Genomic DNA, 19,690 nt, shown 5'->3' on the forward strand with positions numbered 1-19,690 from the left:
TAAATCTTTTCTGAACCCTTTCAAGTTTCACAAAATCTTTCCTATGGCAGGGAGATGAGAATTGAATGCAGTATTCCAAAAGTGGCCTAATTATTGACCTGTACAGTTGTAACATGACATACCAACTCCTATACTCAGTGTACTGACTAATAAAGGCAGCGATAACAAATGGTACCCTGCCTACCTACAACTCCACTTTCAAGCTACTATGGACCTGCACTCCAAAATCTCTTTGTTCAGCAACACTCTCCAGGACATTAATTGCCTTATGCAATACCAAATTCTGTATTAAAATGTGTATTTTCTTTAGCAGTATAAATTTTCTATACTGTATGTTGCTGAATTAATATTTGTCAAAAATGCACCTTTGGAAGCATTGGAATATTATGTCAGCAAACAGTGCAGTCATTTATACCACGATTGAAGTCGGAAGTCAGATGAAAGATTACTTACAAATTCTCTCATAGTCGAGATTAGTGCTGGAAAAACTGACTGACTCTGAGCTCCAGCGTCTGCAGTCCACACTTTCTCCAAATTCTCTCATAGGTTTAGTTGAGGATTAATGTTAGCCGACACACTCAGTGAACTCTGTACCATTCTTCAGGTAGTGTCCATTGGTCTTTAACATCCACTCCATCATGGTAACAGGCCGAATGGAGCCATGTTTAACATTGTATCCAGTGAACTGCACCATCAGCAGTGCAGCACTCCTTCAGGGCTACACTGAAATATCAGCCTAGATTGGATTGAGTGCAACAAAATTAAACCATTCAGGTTAACATGAAAATGATAGGAAGAATATGGTTTGTCAGTTCGTGAAGCCTAGGCAAAAGTGAGGACTGCAGATGCTGGAAATCAGAGTCTAGGTTAGAGTGGTGCTGGAAAAGCACAGCAGGTCTGGCAGCATCTGAGGAGCAGAAAAATTGATGTTTCGGGCAAAAGCCCTTCACTGAACCTTGGATGTCATGAGGGTCATGTCTAGAGACCATTCAGTCCCACTGTAGGGTCATAGTCTCCTGGGAAACTTCCTTGAGGAATCACAGGACCAATTGGAATAAACTGATGGAAAATTCTAATATGAACTTTCAGGGAACCAACTGAGACCAAACATTGTGTTGACTGTGGGTATGTTAACTGTTAATTCAATTAGCTTTCAAATGATGTGAAGTTGATGCAGATCCTTGTGTTCTCTGTTTGAAGATCTTATTCATTGCTTGCTGCTCACATAATAAGACTTTTCAGATTCTGTAAAGGTCATGCAGCATATCCATCCTCATTGACATTGCCTTGTTGTGTTTTCCAGCTGAAGTTCAGTGCTTTGGTGGAGACTGCTACGCTCTTGCCTTTGGTGTTCCTGCTGCACTAATGGTGATTGCATTAGGTGAGATGTAACACTGCTCTCAGCACGTCAGCCATTGTTGTGTCACGTGTTTGCTACTTCTGGGATAATCTGGCAATCCCCTTTCTTTAGACAACGTCAGGAACTTTTAGTGGATATTGAAGCACAAAGTGGACGTGGAGTCAAAACTCCGTGTGCTGCACCACGAACCTTCTTTCTCACCAACTTCAGCAATGGACTGAAGTGACAATCCAATAGTTCAATGGCCTCAATTATTTGCATTTCATGCAGTTTAGGATAACCTTGTGCTGTGGACTTAGGACCACTTTCATTTAATCTTAGGAGTGGGCATCGCTGGTAAGGTCGCATTTATGGCCAATCCTTTGAGAAGGAGAGGGAACACCTTTATGGACCAGAGCAGTCCTTTTGTTGAACTATCACTCCAAGGAATTGTTCCAACCTTACGGGCGGCACGGTGGCACAGTGGTTAGCACTGCTGCCTCACAGCGCCAGAGACCCGGGTTCAATTCAACTGTCTGTGTGGAGTTTGCACATTCTCCCCGTGTCTGCGTGTTTGCTCTGGTTTCCTCCCACAGTCTAAAAACTGTGCAGGTTAGGGTGAATTGGCCATGCTAAATTGCCCATAATGTTAGGTGTAGGGGTAAATGTAGGGGAATGGGTCTGGGTGGGTTGCTCCCCGGAGGGTCGGTGTGGACTTGTTGGGCCGAAGGGGCTGTTTCCACACTGTAACTAATCTAATCTAAAAAAAGTAATCTAATCTAATCTCAGATGTGGCAAATTTTGGCCCAACAATGATGAAGCAATATTGATATGTGGCTAAGTTAGGGTGTTGTACAACATGGACTGGGCATTGAGCGGAGGTAAGGGCAGCACAGTGGTTCAGTGGTTAGCACTGCTGCCACACACTGCTTGGGACCCGGGTTCAATTCCAGCCTGGGGTGACTGTCTGTGTGGAGTTTGCAAATTCTCCCCGTTTCTTTGTGGGTTTCGACCGGGTGCTCCAGTTTCCTTCCACAGTCCAAAGGCATGTTAGGGTAGGTGCATTGGCCATGCTAAATTTCCCCATAGGAGTAGGAATGTGCAGGTTAAGGGGATTATCCATGGGAAATATGGGGTTATGGGGATAAGGTACAGGGTCTGGGTGAGATGTTATCCGGACAGTTGGTGCAGGTTCGATGGGCTGAATGGCCTCTTTCCACATTGGAAGCACTCTTTGATTCCAGATGGTGCTCCCATGAGGTACTGTCTGGTCTCGTCATTCTGGTTGATAGCCAACATGAGTTGGGAAGGTTGGCATTGAGTCCAGCATTCTAGATGTTCAAAAAATATTCCCGTTTATAAACGGGAGAGTGGAAAGAGGAAATACCCTGATGCAGAGCAAGAAGAGAAATTGCAGCAGAAATGCGAACGGTAATTTGATGATCTTTTCCTTTTGTTTAGTCGTGTTCATATCCGGAAGTGGGCTATACAAGAAACTTCCCCCACAAGGAAACATACTGGTGGAAGTGTGTAGCTGTATTGGGGTGAGTGCCTCAGGAGTAATTTAGTGATAATCCTGTCCTTATAATTAACATACACTCCTAAATACAGCTTCATTGTTAGGAAGCTTATTTTATGTACAGCAGTTCTGGATTTTGGGGTACTAACTCCTCAAATCATGGAGTAGCTCAACAGTTGAAGGCTATTTCAATAATCAGTCAAGGAATCAAGGGTAGGAGCAAAATACTGCAGATGCAGCTAGCTCTGGTAAAGGATCATCCAGACACAGAGCATTAACTTGCTGTCTCTCCATGGATGCTGTCTGACCTGCTGTGATCTCTAGCATTTGTTATTTTGGGTAGGGAATCAAGGGTGATGGAGGTAAGGTAGGATGTCAGATAAACCATGATTTTAATGAATGATGGAGTGGACTACATCTGCATCCAGGTCTTATCGTCATTTGAGCCACTGTCTCTCTCAAAACGTAATCCCATTATTGCCACACTTCAACACTTTCCCCTTTCTACTGGGTCACCAAAGATGTCCCCTCTTCTCCTGTCGCCTGTTTCCGATAGAAGGTTTTCTTTGGAGAGCTGGACATCAGAGGGCAACTCTCATTGTTGCTGCCAACATGCTGAGAACTGAAAGTGTGTTGGCCCAAGGTAAAACATATGACCAGCATGGTGAGCAGTGCTGAGTTATGGACTGGTGCCAATATACTGGGCAACGTAGATGACCATCTCAACGAGACCTGAAATAAACAGCTATCAACTTGTCTGAATACTGGTAGGAGCCAAGTTCTACCTCAATTTGATGCCCAGAGAGGGGAATTGATAACCCACTGTTGTTGGCGCTATCTGGAAGAACTGACATGGTTGATGGAGAGACAAATATTCTGAGGAACTGTACCCAACTGCAAAACCAACCTGGACTGTGCTCCATGCTCATAGAAAGGAACTTGGATTTGCATAGCATCTTTTCATGCCCTTAGGGTTTCCCAAAGTGCCTTACAGCCAATGAGAGACTCATAAGGTGTAGAAAACCTGGTCGCCAAATTGAGCACCAAGCTTCCACAAAGAGCAATTCGAAATTAGCCCTGCTTAATTTGTGAGTGTTGTCTTTGGGATAAGTGATTCATGATTTATGATTACTTGGAAAACCATAGTTTGATTTGAGATAGTCAGCATGGCTTTGTGAGGGGCATGTCATGTCTCACAAACCTTATTGAATTCTTTGAGGGTGTGACAAAACGCATTGATGAAGGTAGAGCAGTGGATGCGGTGTACATGGATTTTAGCAAGGCGTCTGATAAGTTTCCCCATGGTAGGCTCATTCAGAAAGTAAGGAGGCATGGGATACAGGGAAATTTGACTATCTGGATACAGAATTGGCTGGCTCAGAGAAGACAGAGGGTGATAGTAGGTGGAAATTATTCAGCCTCGAGCTCTGTGATCAATGGTGTTCCACAGGGATGTGTTCTGGGACCTCTATTCTTTGTGATTTTTTATAAATGACTTCGATGAGAAAGTGGAAGGGTGGGTTAATAGGTTTGTCAATGACACAGAGGTTGGTGGAATTGTGGGTATTGTGGAGGGCTGTTGTAGGTTGCAATAGGACATTGACAGGATACAGAGCTGGGCTGATAAGTGGCAGTTGGAGTTCAACCTGGAAAAGTGTGAAGTGATTCATTTTAGAAGGTTGAATTTGAATGCAGATTACAGGCTTAAATACAGGATTCTTGGCAGTGTGGAGGAACAGAGGGATCTTGGAGTCCACGTCCATAGATCCCTCAAAGTTGCCACCTAAATTGATAGCATTGTTAAGAAGGTGAATGGTGTGTTGGTTTTCATGGTCAGAGGGATAGATTTTAAGAGCTGTGAGGTTATGCTGCAGCTCTATAGAGCCCTGGTTAGACCACTGAATATTGTGTTCAGTTCTGGTTGCCTCATTATAGGAACGATGTGGAAGCTTTAGAGAGGTTATAGAGGAGATTTACCAGGATGCTGCCTGGACTGGAGGGCATGTCTTATAAAGAAAGGTTGAGGGAGCTAGGACTTTTCTCATTGGAGCGAAGAAGGGTGAGAGATGACTTGATAGAGGTGTACAAGATGATGAAAGGCATAGATAGAGTGGATAGCCAGAGACTTTTTCCCAGAGCAGAAATGGCTATCACAAGGGGGCATAATTTTAAGGTGATTGGAACAAGGTTTAGCGGAGATGTCAGAGGCAGGTTCTTTACTCAAGGAGTAGTGGGTGCGTGGAATGCACTGCCAGCAGTGGTAGTAGAGTCAGATACATTAGGGATATTTTAACGATTCTTGGATAGGCACATGGACGATAGCAAAATGAAGGGTATGCAGGTTAGTTTGATCTTTGAGTAGGATAAAATGTTTGCGCAACATCAAGGGCCTGTACTGTGCTGTACTGTTTTATGTTCTAAGTATGGACGCCAGGGTGAAACCCCACTCCTCCTCTTCAAAGCATTGCTGTGGGGAATCAAGGGTGATAGAGATATTCACATCCTACGTGGAAGACTGATCAAGAAGGTAAAAGCACATAGGGTCCAGGGTAACTTGGCATATTGGTTCCAAAACTGGCTTCTTGGGAGGAGACAGAGGGTGGTGGTAGATGGCTGTTTGTGTAAGTGGAGGCCAGTGTCCAGTGGCATACCATAGAAATAGTGCTGGGTTCCTATTGTTTGTGATATGTGTAAGTAATGTAGATGAAAATGTGCGGGGTTATAAGTAAGATTGTGGATGACGTGAAGATTGGCCAAGTGAGAAAGAAGGTCTTGGGTGACAGGAGGATATAGATGGATTGGTCAGATGGGCAGATCTGGGGCTTTGGAATTTAACCTTGGAAAATATGAGGTGATGCACATTGGAAGGTGCAACAACTCAAGGAGTACTCAATGAATGGCAGGACACTAGGAAGCTCAGAAGAACAGAGGGATATTCAGGCTTTATCCACAGATTCCTGAAGGCAGACAAGACAGGTCAACAGAGTAGTTAAGAAGGCATACAGGACACTCGCCTTTATTATTTGTGGCATTGATTATAAGAGCAGGGAAGTTATGTTGGAGCTGTGCAAGACTTTGCTTAGGACTCAGCTGGTGTGCATATAGGAAGGATGTGATTACACTGGAGGGGGTGCGAAGGAGATTCACCAGGATGGTGCCTGGGATGGAACATCTCAGCTGAGAAGAGAGGCTGGATAAGCTCAGGTTGCTTATTTTGGAACAGAAAAAGTTGAGAGGGGACCTTATAGAAGAACATTGTATTGAGGGGCATGGATACAGTAAATAGAAAACATCTGTTCCCCTTAGTCAAAGGGTCAACAACAAGGAGGAATAAGTTTAAGGTGAAAGGCAGGAAATTTAGAAGGGGATTTGAGGATGTTTGTTTTCATCCAGAGAATGATGGGAATCTGAAATGCACTGCCTGGGAGAGTAGTAGAGACAGGAAAGCTCATAACCTTTAAAAAGTAATTGGATGAGCATTTGAAATGTCTTAAAAAGTGTTGGAAAGTATCATAGAGTCATAGCATCACCCAATACAGAAACAGACCCTTTGGTCCATGCCAACCATAATCCCAAACAAACTGATCCCACCTGCCTGCGTTTGGCCCACATCCCTCCAAACATTTCTTATTCGTGTACTTCTGTAAATGTCTTTTAAATGTTGTAACTGTATTCATATCCACCACTTCCTCTGACAGTTCATTCCACACGTGAACCACTCTCTGAGTTTAAAAAAGTTGCCCCTCATGTCTTTCTAAAATCGTTCTCCTCTCACCTTAAAAATATGCCCCCTATCTTGAAATCCCCCTCTCTAGGGAAAAGACACCTGCCATTCACTTTATTTATGTCCCTCTTGATTTTATAAACCTCTATAAGATCAACCCTCAATCTCTTATGCTCCAGGGAAAAAAGTCCCAGCCTAACCAGCCTCTCCTTGTAACTCAAACCCAAATTCTTTTTGCTGGTGCAGAGCTGATGGATTGAAGGGCCTGTTCTGTACTGTATAATTTAATGATCTGCCTGCGAGGGAGGTATGTCTTGAGTTTAACAGCTCATGAGAAAGACAGCCCATTTGTCAGCATTGTAAACTGAGGACTGTCAGTGTAGATTTTTACACTCAGTTTCTAGTAAGAACTTTGAGCCTATAATATTGTGATTCAGAAGCTGGAGTGCTATCAACTCTATCAACTGAATCAAATCTGCCTGGACTATTACTCAAAGATGTAACTTCACTACATCAGGAAAGAGTTGAAGTGATTATTTTTGAATGAATACAGGAGGCATTTGCACATTTGTATGGGCGACAGGGTGGCTCAGTGGTTAGCACTGCTGCCTCACAGTGCCAGGGACCTGGGTTCAATCCCAGCCTCAGGCGACTGTCTGTGTGGAGTTGCACATTTGCTTTCCAACTGTGCGGGTTTCCTCCCACAGTCTAAAGACGTGTGGGTTAGATGAATTGGCCATGCTATGGTGCCCAGGGATGTGTTGTTTGGGTGCATTAGTTAGGGGAATGGGTCTGGATGGGTTACTCTTCAGAGGGTTGGTGTGGATTTGTTGAGCTGAAGGTCCTGTTTCCGTACTGTAGGGATCCTATAGTTTCTTGTAGGAGAGGGAACCTTGAAGGACAAAATACGACTGTGAAAATTTAGGGAAGGAAATGGATGAACCTTTTGAATGTTCGCTCATCCCTAAGAATTCTCGTGTTCAAGTATTACATTGAGGCACTGCAGTGTGACACAGTGTTGTCTAAAAAGTCACATTTGTATTCTGATTTCTCACGTCTTCATAGTTTCACTTCCTCCTATCAGTTTCAGGTCCAAATCCTGGACCAAAGCCTCCTGGAAAATTTTAAACTATGTTTCTAAATTTCGGGAGCGGTTTACTGAACAACCTTCCCCCTCTCCCTTTCTACTGTTCCTCAAAGTGACTCCTTCTGGTTAAATGAGCTGCCAATACTTACTGCTGTCAGCGATCAACCCCATTGTTGTGGAGAAGGCTATTCAGTTTGTCTGCTCTGTGCTGGCTCTTTGAAGACATATGAGTGGGTGCAGCCCCAACAATACTGAAGCTTGACACCATCCAGGACAAGGCAAAAGTAGGTACTGTAGATGCTGGAGATCAGAGTCAAGATTAGAGTGGTGCTGGAAAAGCACAGCAGGTCAGGCAGCATCCGAGGAGCAGGAGAATCAACATTGCAGGCAAAAGCCCTTCATCAGGACTTTTCCAGCTCCACTCTAATCTTGACACCATCAGGACAAAGCAGCCCGCTTGATTTGCACTACATTCACAAGCATCCACTCACTCCACTACCAAAGCTCAGTAGCAGCAGTGTCTACTGTCTACAAAATGCACAGCAAAGATTCACCAAACATCCTCAGACAGCATCTTCCAAATGCATGAACACATCTATCTAGAGGGACAAGGGCAACAGATACATGGGAACACCACCACCTTCAAGTTTCCCTCCAAGCCACTCATCATCCTGACTTGGAAATATGTTCCTTCACTATCACTGGGTAAAACTCCTGTAATTCCGTCACAAGCTGCATTGTGGGTCAACCCACAGCAACTGGACTACAACGGTTCAAGAAGAAGAAGGCAGTTAGAATATCTTGTTGGTATGGACGGGTTGGTTCGAAGGGTCTGTTTCCGTGCTGTACATCTCTATGAATCTATGGTCAGCCACATAATGGGAAGTAAAGTAGAGCTTCAAACATCACTCCATAATTCCAGGCTACAAGATACATCTAAAAGTCTACATTCCCATAGCAACCTGAGGTCCCTATGAGGGGATATTGTTTGGCTCATTTGGTAGGATGCGCAGTGAGTTCCATTGGTACTGACCACATGGGGTCGGTCCCCATTATAACTCAGAACCTACTCCATGGTGGATGGTGTGATCTATGGTTGAGACATCCCTCTGGGCACAGATTGAAGGATAGAGCTGTAGTGTGCTCTGCTCCTAACGAGAACAGCCTTAGCTCAAGTCTGGGATTAAAATTGGATGGCTCTTCGAAAGAGTCAGCTCAACATGGAGGGCCAAAGGCTCACACTGAGTTCTGAAAAAAATCTGCAAATCTATAATTGTCTACTTGGAAATTGGAGAAGCAAGATTCTGGAGACATGCTGAAAAGTCCAAGGATTTGAATAAAAGCACAATTTAAAACAATGAGAGGTAATCTAATTAAGACGAACATGATACTTAAGGGGCTTAACAGGGTAAATGCTGAGAGGAAGCTTCCCCTTATGAGAGACCAGAGGCCACAGTCTCAGAATTAAGGAGCGCCAATTTAGGACTGAGATGAAGGGAAATTTCTTCTTTCAGAGGGTTGTGTGTCTTTGGAGTTCCTTGCTAGAGAGAGCTGTGGGGCAGAGTCCTTGTGAATATTTAAAACTGAGATAGATTCTTGATCAGTAAGGGTATCGAGGATTATGGGGAAATGGTAAGAAAGTGGGCAGGAGGAATGTAGGATTAGACATTGAAGGGCCAAATGGCCTACTGCTGTTCCTACTTCTTGTGGTCTTATGCCATTAAGTTCTAATACAGCAGATATTGGAGATCTCAAATAAAAACAGAGAGCGCTGGAGAAACTCAGCAGTTTCAGAGACAGGCAGAGTTAATATTTTGTGGCTGATATGACTCTTCTAAGTCATGCAGACTTGAAATGTTAACATTGTTTCTCTTTCCACCGATGGAGTCAGACATTGGAGCCCCGACAGTGAACTCCCCAGTACCCAACACACACACAGGGAATGGGTGAGTGTGAGGGAGCTGCTGGTTACATGAGTGTTAGAGATAAAAAAAAACTGCAGATGCTGGAACAAGCAGGAGGCTGGAAGAACACAGCAAGCCAGGCAGCGTCAGGAGGCGGAGAGGTCAGCCAGTTGTGACCAAGACTGCTCATCAATACCATCAGAGAGGTCTAATCAAAAAGGAGAGAGAGAGAGATGCAATCAAGCAGTCAGTTCCGAGTGAGGAAAACGACTCGTACTGTTCACTGGTTGCATAAGAATTCCAAAAAGTGGGATATTGGTTACCAGGGACTTTGATTCAGGAAGACAGAAAATTCCCAGGATCTGCGAGCAGCCTAATTTGATGGGTATTTACACTTAAGTTTAAATTTTCATCTCAATAAAATTACCCTTTGTACCTTAGATGTACAAGTTTCAAGTATCATTTAAAACATTAGATGGATTCAAAGTAGGCCCAGTGCAATCTTCAAGGAGAAAGTGAGGACTGCAGATGCCGGAGATCAGAGTCGAAGAGTGTGGTGTTGGAAAGGCACAGCCGGTCAGGCAGCATCCGAGGAGCAGGAGAATCAACGTTTCGGGCATAAGCCCTTCATCAGGAATGGGGCACTCCAATGCAGTCCAACATCTTTTATACAATATGGGTATTTTGTCCTAATTCTCTGATCATTTTCAGACTGAAAGTTCAATCTGGGGCCACCTTTTAAAAAAGAATTGTCTTCTCTTCCAGTTTTCGATAGCCAATCGCTGGAGACACCGCAGCAAAAACTATCCGAAACGGGAACATTGGCTTGACTGGGCAAGGGAAAAATATCCAGTTACGTCACACTCCTTTTGTTGAATTCTTTGAATGCAGAACATTTTTTTGAAATAATTCCATTTACTAATAAATACAGATAAACTCATTTTTAAATGTTCATTTCTTACAGAAGCATGTGATTGAAGAAATTAAGATGGTTACCCGGGTTCTGTTCCTCTATCTTCCACTTCCAATGTTCTGGGCACTGTTTGACCAACAGGTAAAGAGCTGATTCTTCTTGGGTTTGGTTGGTAATCACTGAATAAACAATGGCTCTGACCAGTTAGGAGGAGTTAACACATTTGGAAAAGGAATTGTGCTCCACCAGCCTGAACGATGAATGTGGGTTTGAGAAACTTAGAGTCATAGAGATGTGCAGCATGGAAACAGACCCTTCGGTCCAACCCGTCCATGCCAACCAGATATCCCAACCCACCTGCCAGCACTTGGCCCATATCCCTCCAAACCCTTCCTATTCATATACCTATCCAAATGCCTCTTAAATGTTGCAATTGTACCAGTCTCCACCACTTCCTCTGGCAGCTCATTCCATACACGTACCACCCTCTGTGTGAAAAAGTTGCCCCTTACGTCTCTTTTATATCCTTCCCCTCTCACCCTAAGCCTATGCCTTTTAGTTCTGGACTCCCCGACCCCATGGAAAAGACTTTGCCTATTTGCCCTATCCATGCCCCTCATAATTTTGTAAACCTCTATAAGGTCACCCCTCAGCCTCTGACGCTCCAGGGAAAACAGCCCCAATCTGTTCAGCCTCTCCCTATAGCTCAAATCCTCCAACCCTGGCAACATCCTTGTAAATCTTTTCTGAACCCTTTCAAGTTTCACAGCATCTTTCCGATAGGAAGGAGACCAGAATTGCATGCAATATTCCAACAGTGGCCTAACCAATGTCCTGTACAGCCGCAACATGACCTCCCAACTCCTGTACTCAATACTCTGACCAATAAACGAAAGCACACCAAATGCCTTCTTCACTATCCTACATACCTGCGACTCCACTTTCAAGGAGCTATGAACCTGCACTCCAAGGTCTCTCTGTTCAGCAACACTCCCTAGGACCTTACCATTAAGTGTATAAGTCCTGCTAAGATTTGCTTTCCCAAAATGCAGCACGTCACATATATCTGAATTAAATTCCATCTGCCACTTCTCAGCCCATTGGCCTATTGGGTCAAGATCCTGTTGTAATCTGAGGCAACCCTCTTTTCTGTCCACTAAACCTCTATTTTTTGCACCTCCATCTGCAAACTTACTAATTGTACCTCTTATGCTCGCATCCAAATCATTTATGTAAATGACAAAAAAAAAGAGGACCCAGCACTGATCCTTGTGGCACTCCACTGGTCATAGGCCTCCAGTCTGAAAAACAACCCTCCACCACCGCCCTCTGTCTTCTACCTTTGAGCCAGTTCTATATCCAAATGGCTAGTTCTCCCTGTATTCTGTGAGATCTAACCTTGCTAATCAGTCTCCCATGGGGAACCTTGTTGAACGCCTTACTGAAGTCCATACAGATCACATCTACCACTCTGCCCTCATCAATCCTCTTTGTTACTTCCTCAATCAAACTCAATCAAATTTGTGAGCTGTTTTACCTCAATGGAAGACTGTGAAGAGTGCAACACCTGGTAATGGGCAACACAGATGATAAACCAAGGCAACGCAAGAAGGAGGCACATTTTCCCAAATGAGGAAGGGCAAGTACAGGACAGAAACATGGCAGTGCATCAAACACTGAAGAAAACAAATGGTATGTTGACCTTCACAGGGAGAGGATTTGAGTACAGGAGCAAGGTTGTCTTGCTGCAATTGCGGTATCTTGGTCAGACCACACCTGGAGTATCGTGTGCAGTTTTAGTTTCCTTATCTGAGGAAGGATGTACCAGCCATGGCGGGAGTGCATCAAAGATTTACCAGATTGATTCCTGTGTGGGCTGATGTTAGTTCTATATTCACTGGAGTTTAGAAGACCGAGGGGGGAGTCTCATAGAAACCTATAAAATTATGACAGGAATGGACAGGATAAACACAGGCATGACATTTTTGATGACTGGGGAGTCCAAATCCAGAAGTCACATTCTAAGGATATGAGGTAGGCCATTTAGGATTGAGATGGAGAGGCATTTCTTCACCCAGAGAGTGGTGAACCTATTACAGAAAGCAGTTAAGGCCAAACATTGGATTTTTTCAAGAAGGAGTTACATATAGTTCTTAGAGCTAAAGGGATCTAAGGATACAAAGTGTTAACAAGGGATGGAGTTGGATGAGTAGCCATGAACATATTGAATAGTGGAGCAGGCTTGAAGGGCTGAATGGCCCATGCCTGTTCCTATTCTCCATGATTATGTTTCTATCTCAGATGTCTTGAAAACATGCACCATATGAGTAATTATGGAGTCACTGTAAGGTATGCAGTAGAGAAGAGGCAATTTGGCCTGTCAGGTCTGTAACAGACAGTCCATCATGTGTACTCTGCATCCCCGATTGTTGTCTGTCACCAAAAGTTCCTCAACTTCAAGAACCTATCCAACTCCCTTTTAAATTCTGTCATGCAATCTGTTTCCACCACCTTTATCAAATAAAATGTTACAGGTACCGCCCACCCTTTGAGTTGAAGGGCCTTGTTTATTTGGTGGAACTTTCACTCCGTCAGCTTTGTGCCTAGCCCTTTGTTATTTAAGGTATTAATTGACAGTGTCGTGAAACAAACACAGAGCATGCTGGAGGAACCCAACAGGTCTGGCAGCATCTGTGCAGAGAGAAACAAAGTCATGACTCCAGGTCAGAACCCTGTCCTGATTTTAATTTATAATTTTAAAATGTAATTTTCAAAGTGGGCTAATATATTTAAATATGGCTACGCACATAAATGGTGATCTGGAAAGAGAGAGAGAGAGAGAGAGAGACTCATGGATTGTCACACCTTGAGGGAATTTTAAATGCCAACCTTCAAAAGGGGGAAGTAGCAAGTCAAACAGACAGAACTATGATGGAGTCATAGAGTTGTACAACATAGAAACATCACTTTAACCATACCAACCAGGTTTCCCAAACTAAACTGGTCCTATTTGTCTACATTTGGCCTATATCCCTCTAAACCTTTCCTATTCATGTAACTAGAGTTGAAAAATGTGGTGCTGGAAAAACACAGCAGGCCAGGCAGCATCCAAGAAGCAGGAGAATCGATGTTTTGGGCATAAGCCCTTCTTCAGGCCCGAAACGTTGATTCTCCTGATCCTCGGATGCTGCCTGGCCTGCTGTGTTTTTCCAGCACCACATTTTTCAACTCTGGTACTCCAGCATCTGCAGTCCTCACTTTCTCCTATTCATGTAACTATCCTAATGTATTTTAGATCTTGTGACTGCAGCTGCATCCTCTGGCAGTTCATTCCACATATGAGCCACAGTCCGTATGAAAAAGATGCTTCTCAGGTCCCTTTTAAATCTTTCTCATCTCAACTTAAAAATACGCCACCTAATCTTGAAACTCCCTATTGAGGGAAAAAAAACCTGCTACTCACCTTATCTATACCCCTCATGATTTTGTAAACTTTAATAAGGTCACCCTTCAACCTCCTGAGCTCCAGTGATAAATGTCCTAGTCTAGCCAGCCTCACCTTATAACGCAAACTCTCCATTCCTGGCAACTTCCTCCTGAACCGTCCCCACCTTCATAATATCCTTCCTACAACAGGGTGACCAGAACTGTACACAGTATTCCAGAAGAGGCCTATGGTCTCATAACTGAAAAAGATGAGGCCAGAACACCCATCCTGACAACTGTCTTCTCAACAGCAAATTACTCCCTGTGGATTTTGTCACAAACTGCAAACACATTTGTACTTTTCCTTTGAAGAACACACAATGACAGGGCTTAAGAAAAGATAAAATCTCTACTGGAAGGGATTCATGAGACTGAATTCTCTTGTATATACCAGCTTAGGGGGTGTTAGCATGCTGTGAAAGTCATAGTTGAAGAAATATTCCCTCGTCACCCCTGGGTTACAGGTAAGGACAGTCCATCACTCCAAGTGCTACAAACCAGAAGAAAGGAAACAGAATAACAAAACTCTGTCTTGCTCTGAGTGCTAAAAAGAATCAGAAATACAAAAATTTCTTCAAACAAGACTGTGAGGCTGATTATGTAACTGTCAACACCAACACTGTTGGTAACTTCCATTGCAATGTTCAATTATCTGCACTTTTTAGACTCACCACAGTTACTTTTCTATTCTGTGTCTGCGGGTGTTGTGTTAGTATTTCTTCTCATGTTTAATAATCAATGAACACAATCCTTTTGCTCATTCAAGTAAGCCTGATTAAATCGGCTTCTCTTTAAAAAAATAGGAAAGATAGAAACATTTGGATCTGGGAGAATGGTATCCCCAAAGGAAGTGATGTGAGTTTAAAAAAAAATTAGTCTTCTTGTGATCAGTTGGCAGAAGGTCAGAGTAAAAAAGAAGGGGGAAGCCAGTTCATCACCTCGCACGTGAAAGCTAATGGTTTGGGGAATCCCATTTGGAACGGTAACAAATTAGGAAACCTCACCCTGGGTCTGGATGTAATATTTCAGAAGAAGTTACAGAAGTACATGAGTTAGGAAAGAATAGGTGGGCACTCCAATAGAATGGAATGATAAAGTAGGAGAATGCTTGGAACATAAATCATGGAATCCCTGCAGTGCCGAAGGGGACCATTTGCCATCAGGGCCACACCAAAGAGCACCCCACCCAGATCCACCTCCCTACCCTATCACCCCACATTTCCCATGGTTAATCCATCTAACCTGCACACCCTGGATACTAGCCTGGCCAATTCACCTAACCCACACAGCTTTGCACTGTGGGAGGAAACCAGAGCACCCAGAGGAAACCCACACAGTCACAAGGAGAATGTGTAAATTCCAACAATCATAGAGTCATAGCGATGTACAGCACGGAAATAGACTCTTCAGACCAACTTGTCTATGCCGACCAGATATCCTAACCTAATCTAGTCCCATTTGCCAGTACTTGGCCCATATCCCTCTAAACCATTCCTATTCATATACCCATCCAGATGCCTTTTAAATGTTGTAATTATACCAGCCTCCACCACTTTCTCTGGCAGCTCATTCCATACACGTACCACCCTCTGTGTGAAAAGGTTGCCCCTTAGGTCACCTTTAAATTTTCCTCCTCTCACCCTGAATGTATGTCCTCTAGTTCTGGACTCGCCCATCCCAGGAAAAAGACCTTGTCTATTTACCCTATCCATGCCCTTCATGATTTTATAAACCTCTATAAGGTCACCCCTCAGCCTTTGATGCTCCAGCCTATTCCTGTAGGTCAAACACTCCAACCCTGGTAACATCATTGTAAATCTTTTCTGAGCCCTTTCAAGTTTCACATCATCCTTCTGATAGGAGGGAGATTACCCAAGGCTGAAATCAAACTTGCGTTCCTGGTGCTGTGAGGCAGCAGTGTTAACCACTGAGCCACCGTGCTGCTACACTGGCTTCTGTGCTGTCAATTTTAAATCATTTGTGTTGTTCGGAGTCTGTTCTAATGAGGTTTGGGAATGATGACCAACATATTTGTTAATTAGTGAAGTTCACGGCTGCACATCAACCTGGAAAATACTGTGCTGGCCGTGTTCCACTTCAAGGACCACTTGTGTGCTACTGCAAGAAATATGCAAGGGCTACACTTTGAGGAAAAACTGTCCAGACACTCAGTAAAATTTCACAGAATGTTATGGTGCAGAACCCATTGTGTCTGCCCCCGATTCCTGTACATTCTGATTTAGTGCCAATCACCATCTTCTTGCCCGCTAATCCTGCACATTGTTCCTTATTAAATGATGACCTCTCAAATGACTCAACTGAACCAGCCTGCACCACATTTCCAGGCAGAGCATTCCATACCCTAACTACAAACTGATGTGTGAGAAAGCCTTTCCTCCCCTCGCTTTTTCTTCTTTTGCAAAACACTTTAAGTTTGGCCTTTTTGCAGGGAACAGTGGCTTCCTAACAGGGGTCAGTCCTGACTTGTGTGAGATAGAGTAAAGCAGGCAAGAGTGAGTTTACAGCTTTTCGGATTTTCCTGTCTAGTAACCTTGAGAGCGACTGTAAAGTAGGCAAACCCCCAGCATCGCCCTCTCCCACATTGTCCGGATTTAACTTGCACTGGGATAAGGTGATATTACTCCCTGACTGAAATGACTTGCAGGACCTCAGTGCTACTTTAACGCTGGGCTTAGTTTTGTGACAAATGAAACTTGCAACCAAGTTGTAGATTCAGAATTTAAGATTACAGGGCATTAGCCAGACCTTAAACATTTGACTAAATTAAACTGAAAGGAGTCCAAGGGTCATAAGTTTCCATTTGAATCATGTTCAAGTTATTAGTCCAGGACTTTGTGGCGTTTTTAAACATGTAATGGCCCTTTAAGTCAATATCATACCCTTTACTTGCTTTAGTGCTCTGCTGAGCCTTTATATAGTATTTTCTTTGTTTACTAAGAGTCGTACAGCACAGAAACAGACCCTTCGGTCCAACTCGTCCATGTCAAGCAAATATCCAAAATTAATCTAGTCCTATTTGCCAACATTTGGTCCAGATCCCTCTAAAACCTTCCTATTCATATATCCATCCAGATGCCTTTTAAATGCGTTGCCAGCAGCAGTTGTGGAAGCAAGGTCATTGAGGACATTTAAGAGACTGCTGGACATGCATATGGTCACAGATATTTGAAGGTGCATACATGAGGGTCAATGGTTGGCACAACATCGTGGACTGAAGGGCCTGTTCTGTGCTGTACTGTTCTATGTTCTATGTTTAAATGTTGTAATTGTACCAGCCTCCACCACTTCCTCTGGCAGCTCATTCCATACACGCACCACTCTCTGCGTGAAAACATTGCCCATTTTAAATATTTCCCTGCTCACCTTAAACCTATGCCCTCTAGTTTTGGACTCCCCGAACCTTGGAAAAAGACCTTGGCTACTCACTCTGTCCACACCCCTCATGATTTTGTAAACCTCTGTAAGGTCACCCCTCAGCCTCTGACGCTCCAGGGAAAACAGCCCCAGCCTATCTCGCCTGTCCCTATAGCTCAAACCCTTCAATCCTGGCAACATCCTTGTAGTTCTTTTCTGCACCATTTCAAGTTTCACAACATTTTTCCTCTAGCAGGGAGACCAGAATTACATGCGGTATTCCAAAAATGGCTGTGTTCCGATTTAATTCCCTTCCCCCTGCCCCCACTACACCTGAGAGTGGTTTGAGGAGTAGGGGATACTGAAAACTGCAAACATATGAACGTGGAGCAAGAGCAGGCCGTTCTGCCCTTCTAGCTTGCTGCTCCAGTCTATAAGATCATGGTCTATCTGATTCTGGCCTCAACTCCACATTCCTATCCACTCCCTATAACAAACTGACTCCTGTATTAGTCAAGAATCAATCTACCTCCACCTTAAAAATATTCAATGCCCTTCTACTGTTCGCTGGAGAAGAGAGTTCAAAACACCATGACCCTTTAAGAGAAGAAAGATTTCTTCCTCATCTCTGTCTTAAATATAAGACTTTCTTATATTTGAACAGTGCCCTTTGTTTCCATTCACAAGTGCATCATTTCTGGGGTTGAAAGGCCCATTGTCAGCCCAATTCAACCCCCACTCCCACCAAAGATTAGATCTGGGACAGAAAGATTCAAGAATGACCACTTAAGGACTTCACCCTGCAGCCATTAACTGCAGTAAATGGGGGTCACAGCATGTGGGCAAGGTACATGGTAGACCATGATGGCCTACCCTGGGAGGCAGTGGTATATTGGCAATATCCCTCATTTAGTAATCCAAACACCTGGTTTATTGCTGTGGGTGCGTCAAATCCTGCCACAACTGTTAATAAACCAACCTCATTTGAGAATCAGTGCACCTTGCCCCTGAACTGAATAGTCCAGGAGTTGGGACATCATGTTGAGGCTGTACAGGACATTGGTGAGGCTTCTTCTGGAGTACTGTGTGGAATTCAGGTCGCCCTGCTATAGGAAGGATATTATTAAATTGGAGAGGGTTCAGAAAAGACTTACCAGAATGCTGCCAGGAATGGAGGGCTTGAGTTATAAAAATAGACTGAAATAGACTGGGACTTTTTCAATGGAGAGTAGGAGGTTGAATGGTGACCTTATTGAGGTTTATAAAATCATGAGGGGCACAGATAAGGTAAATTGCAAGGGTCTTTTCCCTAGGGTGGGAGAGTTCAAAACTAAAGGGCATATTGCTAAGGTGAGAGGAGAAAGGTTTAAAAAGGACATGAGGGGTAATTTATTTGCACAGCCAGTGGTTCATGTGTAGAATGAACTGCCAGAGAAAATGATGGATGCATTCAAAAGACATTTGGATAAATTCATGAATAGGAAAGGTTTGGAGTGATATGGACCAAGTGCAGGCAGGTGGGACTAATTTAGTTTGGGAAAATGGTTGGCATGGACCAATTGGATTGAAGTCTCGATTTCCATGTTGTATGACTCTATGAACAGTTTGCTCTGGCCATTTCAGAAGGCAGCTAAGAGTTAATTACATTGCTGTGGGTCTGGAGTCACACATAGGCCTGACCAGCTATAGGTTGGAAGGTCAGCTTCCCTGGAAGACATTAGTAAAGCAGTCAGTTTTTATTACAATTGATCACAGTTTCAAGACTTTAAATTCCAGATTTATTAACTCTCCATAAGGAGGTCATAAATAATCACATGCCACAATTTATAAGCAGAGCAGCATAGCCTTTGGTGGTCTTGGTGTTTTTTTTTCCCTTTCGCAAAACTCTGTAAGTGTGGTCAGTTCGCAGGGGGCAGTGGTTTACTAAACAGAGATCAATCTTGTCTTTTGTGTCATAGAGTAAAACAGGTAAGAGTGGTTACTCCGTTACCCTCTCCACAGACACTGCCAGACCTGCTGAGTTTTCTCCAGCGTTTTAACTCAGCAGGTAATGCGGACCGGTACCTCGGTTTGTGGGAGCTTGCTGTGCACAAACTGCAGGTTTCCTACAATGTAACAATTGTTGTCTTTCAAAATGGTTTGTTGGCTCCGCAGTAACTCGGAGTGGCCTGAGGTTCTGCAAACAATGAGCGTTTTAACATCTCAAATCGACCAATAACTTTGTGCTAATTTTTACTCAGGGATCACGATGGACTCTGCAGGCTGCCAGAATGAATTCCAACTTTGTGAGTAATTTAAATGAGAATCTGTACCTCTCTCGGAGTTATCACAGTAACTAGAAAA

At 43.6% G+C, this 19,690-nt stretch overlaps 1 protein-coding gene across 1 annotated transcript in view; it reads left to right on the top strand.

Moving 5' to 3' along the window:
- slc15a2 (solute carrier family 15 member 2) overlaps positions 1 to 19,690 on the top strand; it is a 135,122-nt gene that overhangs the window by 27,793 nt on the left and 87,639 nt on the right. The window contains exons 8-12 of the mRNA XM_087989335.1: positions 1,304 to 1,381; positions 2,801 to 2,883; positions 10,339 to 10,425; positions 10,538 to 10,627; positions 19,588 to 19,632. Of these exons, the coding sequence (XP_087845461.1) occupies positions 1,304 to 1,381; positions 2,801 to 2,883; positions 10,339 to 10,425; positions 10,538 to 10,627; positions 19,588 to 19,632 (383 nt within the window). The remainder of the gene's footprint in view (positions 1 to 1,303; positions 1,382 to 2,800; positions 2,884 to 10,338; positions 10,426 to 10,537; positions 10,628 to 19,587; positions 19,633 to 19,690) is intronic.

Source organism: Chiloscyllium plagiosum, unplaced genomic scaffold, assembly GCF_037043375.1.
Source record: "Chiloscyllium plagiosum isolate Xiang-an unplaced genomic scaffold, Cpla_swu_hap1 HiC_scaffold_7, whole genome shotgun sequence".
Lineage (NCBI taxonomy): Eukaryota > Metazoa > Chordata > Chondrichthyes > Orectolobiformes > Hemiscylliidae > Chiloscyllium > Chiloscyllium plagiosum.